The sequence below is a fragment of the Stigmatopora nigra genome, chromosome 23 (assembly GCF_051989575.1).
Source record: "Stigmatopora nigra isolate UIUO_SnigA chromosome 23, RoL_Snig_1.1, whole genome shotgun sequence".
NCBI lineage: Eukaryota > Metazoa > Chordata > Actinopteri > Syngnathiformes > Syngnathidae > Stigmatopora > Stigmatopora nigra.
The window spans coordinates 6,760,639-6,772,571 of NC_135530.1; the positions used below are offsets into that span (position 1 = coordinate 6,760,639).

An 11,933-nucleotide genomic window follows, 5' to 3' on the forward strand; every position below is an offset into this window, starting at 1 on the left:
CATGGCAGTGGCAGATCCAAACAGCACTTTTGCAAATGTCTCTTTCTGCAGTCTCAGCAGCCTCTGGAAGACTTGGACGCTCAGTTGAGAAGAACCCTGAGCCCCGAGAACGTCCCGACGAGCTCGCCCGCGCAGGTACAATGTGTACAGCGAGTGTATCCGTGACTGGACGTTTGGTCGCCGGTCTATTGGTCGCTGATCAAATGGTGACAGAGAGTTTACTGTTGAAACCAGCTCTCAAAATTATATGCATGAGAGAGAGTTTAATATCTAAGAGAGAGTTTAATATCTAAGTACTGTTTAATATCTAGGTACTGTTTAATATCTACGTACTGTTTAACATCTAAGTACTGTTGAATATCTAAATACTGTTGAAACCAGCTCTGAAAATTATATTCATGAGAGAGAGAGTTTAATATCTGAGTACTGTTTAATATCTAAAAGTACTGTTTAATATCTAAAAGTACTGTTTAATATCTAAGCACTGTATAAACCAGCTCTCAAAATTATATTCATGCGAGAGTTTAATATCTAACAGAGAGAGTTTAATATCTAAGAGAGTTTAATATCTAAGTACTGTTGAAAACCACTCTCAATTATATTTATGAGAGATTTTAGTATCTAACAGAGAGAGTTTAATATCTAAGAGAGTTTAATATCTAAGTACTGTTGAAAACCACTCTCAATTATATTTATGAGAGAGTTTAGTATCTAACAGAGAGAGTTTAATATCTAAGAGAGTTTAATATCTAAGTACTGTTGAAAACCACTCTCAATTATATTTATGAGAGAGTTTAATAACTTAATATCTAAGAGAATTTAATATCTAAGTACTGTTGAAATCCACTCTCAATTATATTCATGAGAGTTTAATAACTAAATATCTACTGTTTTCAACAGTACTTAGATATTAAACAGTACTTTGATATTAAACTCTCTCTCTTAGATATGAAACTCTCATGAATATACTTTTGAGAGCTGGTTTCAACAGTACTTAGATATTAAACAGTACTTGGATATTAAACTCGCTCTCTCTTAGATATTAAACTGTCTCTCATGACTATAATTTTGAGAGCTGGTTTCAACAGTAAACTCCATTTGACTGGCGACCAAAAGTCCGAGCACCGAGTGTATCAGACCCCTTCAGCTATTCTCTTAATTTTTTGCTCTGTGTGTTCACCTCAGGGTTCACTTGGTCCCGTTCCTTTGATGGGACAAGGAGGTATGTTGAGCCTACCTCTGCCCGTCTTCTGAGACTTGCATGGTCTTCCATCACGTGTCTCGTGTTACCCTTTCAGCCCCGGAAGAGGAAGAGCCCCCCTCATCAGCTGCTGCTCCTCCAGAGGGAATAAAGCTAGGGAGATTTCAGGTTTGAGCTCTTTGACCAATTTGCGCGTTATCCATCACAGTGGCCCTTACTTTTGGGTGTTGGCGCCGGTGCTTAGGTATCGCGGGCCACGGAGGAGCAGCGGGAAGTCGGCGCCGAATCCCCGGCCACCACTTTATCTTCATCCTCTTCCACCACCTCCTCTTCTTCGTCCTCTTCAAGTCTCTCCAGCCCCGAGAACACCTTGCACAAGGGCTCCTTGCTTGGAGCCGGTGGAGACGTGGTGGACGGCCCTCCACGCCCCTCACTCAAGCCCACCGCCACCATCGGACGCTTCCAGGTAGACACTCTAGTCCAGGGGTGTCAAACTCCCTTTGGTCTGCGGGCCAAATACACATTAAATTGAGATCAAGTGGGCCGGACCAGTAAACTCATTGCAAAATTACATAGAACTAACAAAAAGCCCATTTTTGTCCTTTGTATTAGTCACTAATACTAATAATTAGTGCAAAGAATGAGTAAATTATCAAAATGCTTATTAACAGGATTTTCCTTTTACGTTATAAACAATATATTATGAACTAGAGAATAACATAAGAACATAAATAAATGTCAATTCATGTTGTCTGCACGTACTAAAACACTGCGCCCCCTAAAGGATAATACAAGAACTACACATTTTAAAGAAAATTCATAATTTTTTTATATAATGCAGCTTTCTTTCCCGGGCCGTACCAAACCACCAAACGGGCCGGATCCGGCCTGTGGGTCGTATGTTTGACACCCCTGCTCTAGTCATTGAAGTACACTTGGATATTTTATCCGCTGCCATTTTTTACTCAGGTCAGCACAAATTGGGAAGCCAGAGTGGGACGCTTTTCCGTCAGCCCGGCCAAAGAGCAGAGCGCCGGGCCCGGGCCGTGTGGGAGGCCGGCCAACGGGCCCGCTGAGTCCAACGCGCCCCACAAAATCTCCCTGTCCAGTCTGAACAGCGGCCGCCCCTTGAACAACTGCTACGCCAGCAGTGACAACGACTCGGAATTGGAGGACGAGGACTTCAAGCGGGAGGTCAACCGCCTTCGAGAAAAGTAAGGCGGCACTCCATCAGGCGCGCTGGATGGCTTGCGGTCGTGACCGGGCGTTTGGTTGCCGGTCTTTTGGTCGCTGGTCAAATGGTGACTCAGTTTTTACTGTTGAAACTAGCTCTCATATTGTATTATGAGAGAGAGTTTAATATCTAAGAGAGACAGTTTAATATCCAATAGAGAGTGTTTAATATCTATATACTGTTTAATATCTAAGAGAGGGAGAGTTTAATATCTAAATACTGTTCAATATCTAAGTACTGTTTAATATCTAAGTACTGTTTAATATCTAAGTACTGTTTTATATCTAAGTACTGTTTAATATCTAAGTACTGTTTAGTATCTAAGTACTGTTTAGTATCTAAGTACTGTTTAATATCTTAAGTATTGTTGAAACCAGCTCTGAAAATTATATTCATGAGAGAGAGTTTAATATCTCAGAGATAGAGTTTAATATCGAAGAGAGAGAGTTTAATATCTAAGTACCGTTTAATATCTAACTACTGTTAATATCTAAGTACTGTTTAATACCTAAGTAGTTTAATATCTAATAACTTTTTAATATCTAAGTACTGTTGAAACCAGCTCTCAAACTTGTCTTCATGAGAGAGTTTAATATCTAAATATCTACTGTTTTCAACAGTACTTAGATATTAAACAGTACTTAGATATTAAACTCTCGCTCATGAATATAATTTTGAGAGCTGGTTTCAACAGTAAACTCTCCATTTAACCGGCGACCAAATGTCCGAGCACCCTTGCGGTGAGTGGGTTTATTTATTCACAATCTGATTATTTTGCCAGACACCTGAGTGAAATTCAGGCTCTGCACTCACGCCAGAAGGAAGAAATTGATGGTCTTTTCACCAGGCTGGGAAAGGTAAAGGATCATCTGGTCCAACATATGAAACACTTTAAAAACAAACCACGTGTTCGTAGGTTCCTCCGGCCGCCATACTTCCTCCGGTCTTCGCTTTAGCCGGCAGACGGCGACGACCCACCAAGAGTAAATCCACCAAAACGTCCAGAAGCAGCTCCTCGCACGGTAGTGGGAGTCTTCTTCAACCAGGTGAGTTTCCTCGCAATTAAGGACATTACAACAGTTGCCATTGCAACCAAACTTTTCCCCCACATTTGGTCTGAAGGACATGTTTAATAATCCAAAAGACTGCTTTGAAATGACAACCTTTCCGTTTCAATTTCACTGCTCAATTCTGCATGAACACTGGGGGAATTTTCTATACGTTTGATTCTCATATGTCTGTGCATTTTTGCAGTAAGACTCTAGTTACCATGGTAACCACAAAATTTTGTTTGCGACTTTTGTGCCGTATTGTCCCCTGAAATAATCTGTTCCGACATATGTACGGTACACATTGTATTTTTAATTCGTTGGCCGCCATTGACGACAATAAACGGGCAGTCAATTGGTGCTCGGACTTTTGGTCGCCGGTCTTTTGGTCCATTTTGGTCGCCGGTCAAATGATGACAGAGAGTTTACTGTTGAAACCAGCTCTCAAAATTATATTCATGAGAGAGAGTTTAATATCTAAGAGAGAAGTTTAATATCTAAGAGAGAAGTTTAATATCTAAGAGAGAAGTTTAATATGTAAGAGAGAAGTTTAATATCTAAGAGAGAAGTTTTATATCAAAGAGAGAAGTTTAATATCTCAGAGAGAGAGTTTAATATCTTAGTACTGTTTAATATCTTAGTACTGTTTAATATCTAAGTACTGTTAAAAACAGTAGATATTTAGATATGAAACTCTCATGAATATAATTTTGAAAGCTCGTTTCAATAGTACTTAGATATTAAACAGTACTTAGATAGTAAACACTTTAGATATTAAACAGTACTTAGATATAAACAGTATTTAGATATTAAACAGTTCTTAGATATTAAACAGTACATAGATATTAAACGGTACTTCGATATTAAACAGTACTTAGATAGTGAACAGTTCTTAGATATTAAACAGTACTTAGATATTAAACTCTCTCTTAGATATTAAACAGTACTTAGATATTAAACTCTCTCTTAGATATTAAACAGTACTTAGATATTAAACTCTCTCTTAGATATTAAACTCTCTCTCTCTTAGATATTAAACTCTCTCTCTCTTAGATATTAAATTCTCTATTAATTTCAACAGTAAACGGCAAATTAGATAACTTTGATGGCGTGGTGATGCTGGTCAACAACGTGTTCCTTTTCCATGATTCATACCCTCTGTCACCATTCGACCGGCGACCAAAAGGGACCATAAGACCGGTGACCAAATGTCCGGTCACGAATCAATTGGACCCTTGTTTGCTGCCGGACGTCCCCGAGCGACTACGCTTTGGCCCTCTGTCATCGTCAAAATGGCACTGCAAGATTGCATTTTCAAGTGATGGCAAAATATTCAAAATCTTTTTTTTTTTTTTTTGTCATTATTCTCTGTGTGTGTTTCCATGTGTGCGCTTGGTTGTGCGGGCGCAGGCTCCTCCAAGCTTGAACATTTCTGACTGCTTTCCCCGTCTGTGTGGTGTGTCTATGTGTGTCTTTTGTGGACGTCCCCCATCCGTGCACGCTGGCTTTCTCCCCCGCCGCTCGCCCCGCCTCCTCGCTGCCCTTGGCTGTTCCCAGGCAGCGCTCTGTCGGCCCAGAGCGTCCCCTCGGCGACCCCCGAGTCTGCGTCGGGAGGATCCGATAGATGGCTCCGAACGGCGCCCCCCAGCGAGGGCCCGGCTTCGGCCTACGGGAGTTCGGCGGCTCTCTCTGTGCCCGGCTCAAGCGCCCCCGCTCCGGGTAGGTCTGACAAAACAAGCCGTTATTTGAAATGCAAGCGTGCTCGCGCATGGTCGATTACTCACTCACACTTAGTACTTCTTTTTCTCACTCTGCGATAACGTAATGTCTTCTCTGTTCCCCTCTCTTTTTGTTGCACTTTTTTTTATTTTTTACCCACCCTTCAACCATCTTCTCTTCACCTTCCCACCTTTTCATCTCCTCACTCAGGCTGCGTAAAGTTCAGCTGGGGCGCCGAGCGTTTGGCCTTCAAGCCTGGAGGCAGGAGGACGCGTTTTCTGAGTACGCCCTGCTTGGCTCTTTGTGTGTAACGCTTTCATTCCTTTGCCCTTCTTTTTTTACTCGTCGTACTCCGTTTTAGCGCTCTTTTACGTGACTGGACGTTTGGTCGCCAGTCGTTTGGTTGCCGGTCAAATGGCAACAGAGAGTTTAATGTTGAAACCAGCTCTCAAAATTATATTCATGAGAGTTTAATATCTAAGAGAGAGAGTTGAATATCTAAGAGAGAGAGTTTAATATCTAAGAAAGAGAGTTTAATATCTAAACTGTTTACTATCTAAGTACTGTTTAATAGCCAAGTACTGCTGAAACCAGCTCTCAAAATGATATTCATGAGAAATTTTAATATTGAAATATCTACTGTTTTCAACAGTACTTACTTATTAAACTCTCTCTCTTAGATATTAAACTCACTCATGAATAAAATGTTGAGAGCTGGTTTCAACAGTAAACTCTCTGTCACCATTTCACCGGCGACCAAAATGGACCAAAAGACCGGCGACCAAACGTCCGAGCACCCTCTTTTCGGGTCCGCCGTTTTTTGTATTTCTTTAAAATATAGTTGAAGTGACAGGGCTGTCGAGAAATTAGGGGATTTTTTTATCACTATTATTTTGTTGTGAGTGGATGGGCAATAACATAATGAAATTGCAGTAAGTGCCACCTGGCATTTTTTTATCATCCTTATAAAGCGTGACTGTGTGTGTGTGTATGTTAAGATTCCCTCGCTACGTTTGTCTAAACTGTGCAACGTAGAGAGTTGACATTTATGGTGGCCAGAAACGGCGGTTGGATCCTAATAGACAAGTACCGTATTTTTACGACTATAAGGCGCACTTAAAACTACTTAAAAGTACAATTTTCTACAAAATGGACAGGGCGCCTTATAATCCAGTGTGCTTTATATATGGAAAAAAATGAAAATGTGTCATTCCTTGAGGGTGTGCCTTATAGTCATGAAAATACGGTAATTTAATTTCTTCACCTTCTCCAAGTGTAAACTAAAATCTTTATGACTAAAAGTCCATTCTTCAAAAGAGATTTTTTGAAATAGCGCAACAATTGTCTTTTGGTTCTAAGCTATTACTACAGTAATACTTTTCAGATACAGGCTTAATGCATTCCACGCTGTTATGTCGATTCGACTCGTATATCAAATAAACCTTTCCCATAGAAAATGAACTAAATACAAATGAATTAAAACCCTCTGATAAATGCGACGCTCCGCCCAGTGCTCGTAGATATCTTTACATGAGATCCGGAAAGAAAGACAGTGTGGTGTTATCATAAGTGCCTTGGCCACCTGACTGTCTCGTATGCTTGTATCTCAAAATTTCTCTCTTATCTCAAGGCAAATATTTGCTATGAATTCTATCCGTATCTCAAAATCTGTCTCGTATCTCAAGGCAAATATTTGCTATGAATTTTAACCCGTGTCTCAAAATTTGTCTCGTATCTCAAGGCAAATATTTGCTATGAATTTTACTCGTATCTCAAATTTCTCGTATGTTGAGGCCAAAGCATTAGTGTAGATTTTTTTTTGTATGATTTAGATGTGTTATGATTTGTCTGTGAATTTTAACATGAACGGAAATATTTTTTTTAATGTTTTTACCTCCGAAGCGTTCTATTTGCTCCAAATTCAAAGCCATCCAGTAAGTCTCATATCTTGGAGCGTTCTCTTGACAAAGCCTTTTTTAACTGTCCACTCTCCCGTTCTTGCTTTCTGGGTGCCACTCAGGGAAGATGGTGAAAAAAGTCTGCCCATGCAACCAGCTCTGCAGTAACTATCTCTCTCTTGTTTTTGGGTGCTTTTTCCATCTTCTCGCCATTTCCTTTTCAATTCCTTTCAATTCATTTATTTCAGCGTCCCAACTGTGGGAAAAAAACTGAAGTACTTAAATTGATGTAACCCAGATGCATGAATTTGCAAGGTTAACACCAATAATCTCATCACTGACTTTTGAAATATACAGTTATCCCTCGCCATTTCGCGGTTCAACATTCTCTAGATCGTAGATTTTTTTCGTTGTTTAAATTCATAAAAATGTGAAAATCCACGCTTAAATTGCACAAGTGGAAGCAACTCCCATGTCTTCTGCTTGCTACCAGAATTCAGCACTGAAGAAAAAAAATGTATTTATTATTATTAAGTTCATTAAAATGTGAAAATACACGCTCAAACTCGTAACCAGAAGCCATTCTTGCTACTAGCACTTAGCACTGAAGAAATGTATTTTTTTTGAATAGTTTTAACCCTATTTTGTGTTTTTTTTATTATCAAATCAAAATCCTTTATTATCATTATACAAAACATAATTAGTGGTGCTACTCCACAAAGTGCGTGTTTCCCAGTAAAAACATAAGTCATTTAAAAAGTCCCGTCCTGGCAAGGTAATGAGCAAAGAGCCGCTACACCTGTGCGTGCCGCCATCTTGGAAAATTCAAATTTTTGATGAAAGAAAAATACAAATACTGTATTTTCACGACTATAAGACGCACTTAAAAGTCTTACATTTTCTTCAAAATAGACAGTGCGCCTTATAATCCAGTGTGCCTTATACATGGAAAAAACAGAAAACCAAAAACCACCACTGTCGGATATTAAAAAAACACAAACACCTGAACTGTAACAATACTGTTAAATATGCAGATGCCATCTTAGTTTACAAAATCTTCCATCATATAGCTCCTCCCCCGCTGCTAGATTTTATACAAAAAAATCCAAAACAACAACTCTAGAGGTGACTGTGTAGTGAGTGCATCATACCTGGAAGTCAATAGCAATTACCGTATTTTCACGACTATATGGCGCACTTAAAAGTCTTAAATTTTCTCCAAAATAGACAGTTGGCCTTATAATACAGTGCACCTTTTATATGAAAAAAATGTCATTCATTGCGCGTGCGCCTTATAGTCGTGAAAATACGGTAAATGAAAAAGATTATCGCTGCCATGTCTGACATTAACCACGATATTTGAGGGATTACGGTATTACCCAGAGTTCCATGCTGTTGTCAGTGCTGTATTATTTTTGCATGCTAATGATCTTTTAATGTGTAAATCTAAAAAAAACAAAGCGCACGAATGAAGTACACTTCTTCACTGCAAGTTGTGACTGTCGTTTGTCATTTGAAGGGACCGATAGCACCAACGCAGTGAGCGCTTCCGGCCCCCTGTGCCAAAGCCAGGGGGGCTCCCAGTGTCTCAATACGTCGACCCCTCACCAGCTCAAAGGAATGTTCACCGACGATCTCCATAGGTTGGTGGACAACTGGGCCAGAGATGTTTCGCAGGTGGGGAAAAGATAAATGCCGTCAATAACGGCGACTAACATTCGTGACTGGACGTTTGTTCGCCGGTCAAATGGTGGCAGTGTTTACTGTTGAAACCAACTCTCAAAAATTATATTCGTGAGAGAGTTTATTATCTAAGAGAGAGAGTTTAATACCTAAAAGAGAGATTAATATCTAAGTACTGTTTAATATCTAAGTATTGTTGAAATCAGCTCTCAAAATTATGTTCATGAGAGTTTAATATCTAAATATCTACTGTTTTAGATATTAAAAAGTACATAGAAATTAAACATTACTTAGATATTAAACAGTACTTAGATATTCAACAGTAATTAGATATTAAACAGTACATAGATATTAAACAGCACCTAGATATTAAACAGTACTTAGATATTAAACAGTACTTAGATATTAAACAAGTCTTAGATTAAATATCTAAGAGAGAGACTTTAATATCTAAGTACTGTTTGATATCCAAGTACTGTTTAAACCAGCTCTCAAACTTATATTCATGAGCGAGAGTTTCATATCTAAATATCTACTGTTTTCAACAGTACTTAGATATCAAACAGTACTTAGATATTAAACTCTCTCTCTCTTAGATATTAATGAAATAATAAGAATATAATTTTAAGAGCTGATTTCAACAGTAAACTCTCTGTCACCATTTGACCGGCAAGCAAAAGACCCTAACATTTCATCCGGTTCAAGCCAGAGGCTAAAGGCTTAAGCAAAAATAAGTTAAGTTGTCATTTTTGCCTCATAGGGTAAAAAGAGCAGCAAATCGCAAAAGCACTCACCAGCACCAGGACACAACTATGAGGTAAGACCCTCCCCCGAACCAGGAAGACAAAAAAGAGCTCCTGTTGACAAAATGGTTCTTCCAGGCGATCCAGCCCGTCAACATGGGCAGGAAATTGTCGACCCCGAGCCAGTTGTGCCCGAGCGGTGTCCCCACGTCCACCCACATCCCCTCCAGCCCGACTACCTCTCTCTCAGCGCGAATGAGCCCACTGTGTCAGGCCCGCGGTTCCCCCTCGCCACCTCTCCCGCACTTCATACCATACGCGCCGGCCCCGCCGTACGCCGCGCAGTGGTCCGGTCCGGCTCACGGGCTTCCGGGGTACCTGCCGGTCAGCGCCTCTCAGCCGCTGGGCCCTTACGCCGCCGCCCCCGTGCCGCACGCCTTCGCGCACAGGTCGCTCCCCAACCCGGGCGGACCCGACCCGAAAACCAACTAGCGGTTGGCCGTAGCGTGGAAAAAGCAAGTTTTGCCAAAGACTTGGGTAAATACTTTTAAAGACCCCCTTCTTCCCTACACGGGGGAGCACCTCCATTTCGTGCCGACTCTCGTGGCTCTTCTGGCTAATGTGCAATGTGTGTATAAAAAGAGAGGACATTTGGTAAATTGCAGATACAATTGATAGCGCCCCGTCACACGAATAAGCAATAACGTAAACTCCGATAAAAAAAAGTGACCTTGGCTAACGTGTATCATTTTTATTTTCTTTTGACCGCATTCATTCGGTTTAACTCGGTGTTGCGCACACTTCTGCCTCGTGGTGGGGCTTTTTGAGATTTCCTCCTTGGTGAATGTCGTTATTAATGGTTTTTATTGTGTTTGGAAAGAAAAGGTTTTTTTTGAACGCCTCTTTACGCTGTTCTACGCACACATTTTCGTGTGGTGTGTAAATGCAACACTGTGATTGTTTCTGTTTGTTAGGAGACGTGACAACCATTTTTTTTTAGGGGGGTGGAAGTTCACTGCTGTCCTCATTTTATGGGAAGACAAAATGCCTTAAGCGACCACCATTTAGACACATTTGACCTCCAAATATTTGCATTCAAATATGGAACGTTAGCTATGTTTTATTATTTTTTCCTACACAGTACTTATACACGACACTTTAAAAAAAACCACCCCCTTTCACCCTGTTCGAGGAATGTGAATGTACAAAGCAATTATTTGAATTTGCTTTGGAGTGCCTTGTTTCAGCTGACCCCCCCTCCAAAAAAATACCCCAAAACACTGGAGAGCACCGCCATTTTTCGTCTGATTTTAAGACGCCGATTGTATCGGGGTGAAGGCCGCTGTTGTGTTTGCGAGCGTTTTTGATTTACCTCCGTGCCGTGCTCACTCACTCCCACGTTTTTTCCACAAATGACCGCTTGAGTTTTTGTCTAATTTTCCCATTAGATAGACGTCCAATCCGGAACTTTCTTTGGCCGTCACTGGCAAATTAGGGTTTAAAAAAAAAAAAAAAAAAAGTCTCGACACACATTTCAGTTGTTGATTTCAAGAAGAAAAAAAATGACCCAAAGACTTTACTGTGAAGTTGTTGTAGAAGACTTTTACTGTGAAAGGTTGGTTATTAACGTGAATGTTGTTACTGCATTCAAAGTGGATGGCAGGCTTAGCTTTTAATTTTTTTTAGGGGGAAATTCTGTCGGTGTCATCGCAGGATTTAGATTTTAATTTTAAGAAAACACAAGCGGTCACTTTTTTGTCCTGGAAATTTATGTTGCCATTTTACATGTTGGCTTTTGTTATATAAAAAAAACAAAAACAAAAAAACAATCCTCTTCCTTTGTTTTTGTTTCTGCTGTTGATTGTTTTTTTAGCAGCACCTAACTCAGTGGTTTTACAGAAAAGGATTTGGGCTTGTAAAGACAGGGGAATAAGACAAAAAATACACCAAAAAAGTGTTAAATTTTTCCCATCTTTACTTGTTATAATCCAAATTCCATAGATTTTTCTCTCTTGGTTAATTCTGAAAATAAATGTGAAGTCATCAGCAGCCTTTAACGGTATGTTTTGCACTAAGTAGCGAGTGTTCAAGCTTCATATTAAAACAAATACATTTGTTATTTTGTAAAGACTTAATAAAGAAAAAGTTTTGAAATTAAAATGACTGGGATTTAAGTCATCTGTATACTTTTTTATTTTTTATTAGTTGAACAATAATAAAAAAAACAATCGGAACAAACAAGTGTTTATTGTTTTCACACCATGTTTTTCTTGATAGTTTCATGTTTTAACCCTTAAAACAAAAGTTATCACGTTGTAGAAAGTCAGTGTAAGAATTTTTATATCCATAAATTGGCAGTACAATACTTGAAGTGAGTTTTATAGATTACGGTAGTACTTTGATATT

At 39.6% G+C, this 11,933-nt stretch overlaps 1 protein-coding gene across 8 annotated transcripts in view; it reads left to right on the forward strand.

Moving 5' to 3' along the window:
• Window positions 1-11,687, forward strand: part of wnk1b (WNK lysine deficient protein kinase 1b) — a 61,196-nt gene extending 49,509 nt beyond the window's left edge. For 4 of the 8 annotated variants that reach the window (XM_077709363.1, XM_077709359.1, XM_077709362.1 and 1 more), the window contains 13 exons: window positions 52-135; window positions 1,186-1,222; window positions 1,299-1,369; window positions 1,446-1,667; window positions 2,171-2,415; window positions 3,217-3,292; window positions 3,352-3,481; window positions 5,042-5,203; window positions 5,414-5,506; window positions 7,224-7,265; window positions 8,621-8,778; window positions 9,545-9,601; window positions 9,666-11,687. In XM_077709363.1, coding sequence (XP_077565489.1) covers window positions 52-135; window positions 1,186-1,222; window positions 1,299-1,369; window positions 1,446-1,667; window positions 2,171-2,415; window positions 3,217-3,292; window positions 3,352-3,481; window positions 5,042-5,203; window positions 5,414-5,506; window positions 7,224-7,265; window positions 8,621-8,778; window positions 9,545-9,601; window positions 9,666-10,019 — 1,731 coding nt within the window. In that variant the 3' untranslated portion in view covers window positions 10,020-11,687. Of the gene's footprint in view, window positions 1-51; window positions 136-1,185; window positions 1,223-1,298; window positions 1,370-1,445; window positions 1,668-2,170; window positions 2,416-3,216; window positions 3,293-3,351; window positions 3,482-4,894; window positions 5,204-5,413; window positions 5,507-7,223; window positions 7,266-8,620; window positions 8,779-9,544; window positions 9,602-9,665 lie in introns of those variants that run through there. The other 4 variants (XM_077709360.1, XM_077709364.1, XM_077709365.1 and 1 more) reach the window with 4 other exon arrangements.
• Window positions 11,688-11,933: the final 246 nt, after the last annotated feature.